A 354-nucleotide genomic window follows, 5' to 3' on the forward strand; every position below is an offset into this window, starting at 1 on the left:
TTTTTAATCCTTTTGCGAACAATACAAGAACTCCCATTTACATCTCCCATAAGGTCATCTTCGCTCTGCTGACCCTCGCCCACGGGGAGTCTGATCCGCCGACTACCTCGTGGCTCCGTCACTGCGAGAAGGACACGCCCACTCCCGTCCAGGGCGTGACAGAGGGCGTGGTTCCTGCGTGGTTGGAGGGACGCCTTACGAGAGTGGGTCCCGGGATGCGACATGTCGGGAACACGTCCTACAGGCATTTGTTTGATCCTTTGGCCCTTCTCCATCTGGTCACCGTCCAGGGGGGAGAGGTCACCTACACGTCCAAGTAAGGGATTGTGTGCCTCTATCCATCCTTGGTGTTGG

The 354-nt window shown here is 56.8% G+C and overlaps 1 protein-coding gene across 1 annotated transcript in view; it reads left to right on the forward strand.

Annotated features, from left to right (window-relative positions):
- Window positions 1-354, forward strand: part of LOC119585381 (carotenoid isomerooxygenase-like) — an 89132-nt gene that overhangs the window by 87263 nt on the left and 1515 nt on the right. The window contains exon 3 of the mRNA XM_037934047.1: window positions 54-316. Within this exon, the coding sequence (XP_037789975.1) occupies window positions 54-316 (263 nt within the window). The remainder of the gene's footprint in view (window positions 1-53; window positions 317-354) is intronic.

This window comes from Penaeus monodon, chromosome 19 (assembly GCF_015228065.2).
Source record: "Penaeus monodon isolate SGIC_2016 chromosome 19, NSTDA_Pmon_1, whole genome shotgun sequence".
In the NCBI taxonomy this organism is placed as follows: Eukaryota; Metazoa; Arthropoda; class Malacostraca; order Decapoda; family Penaeidae; genus Penaeus; species Penaeus monodon.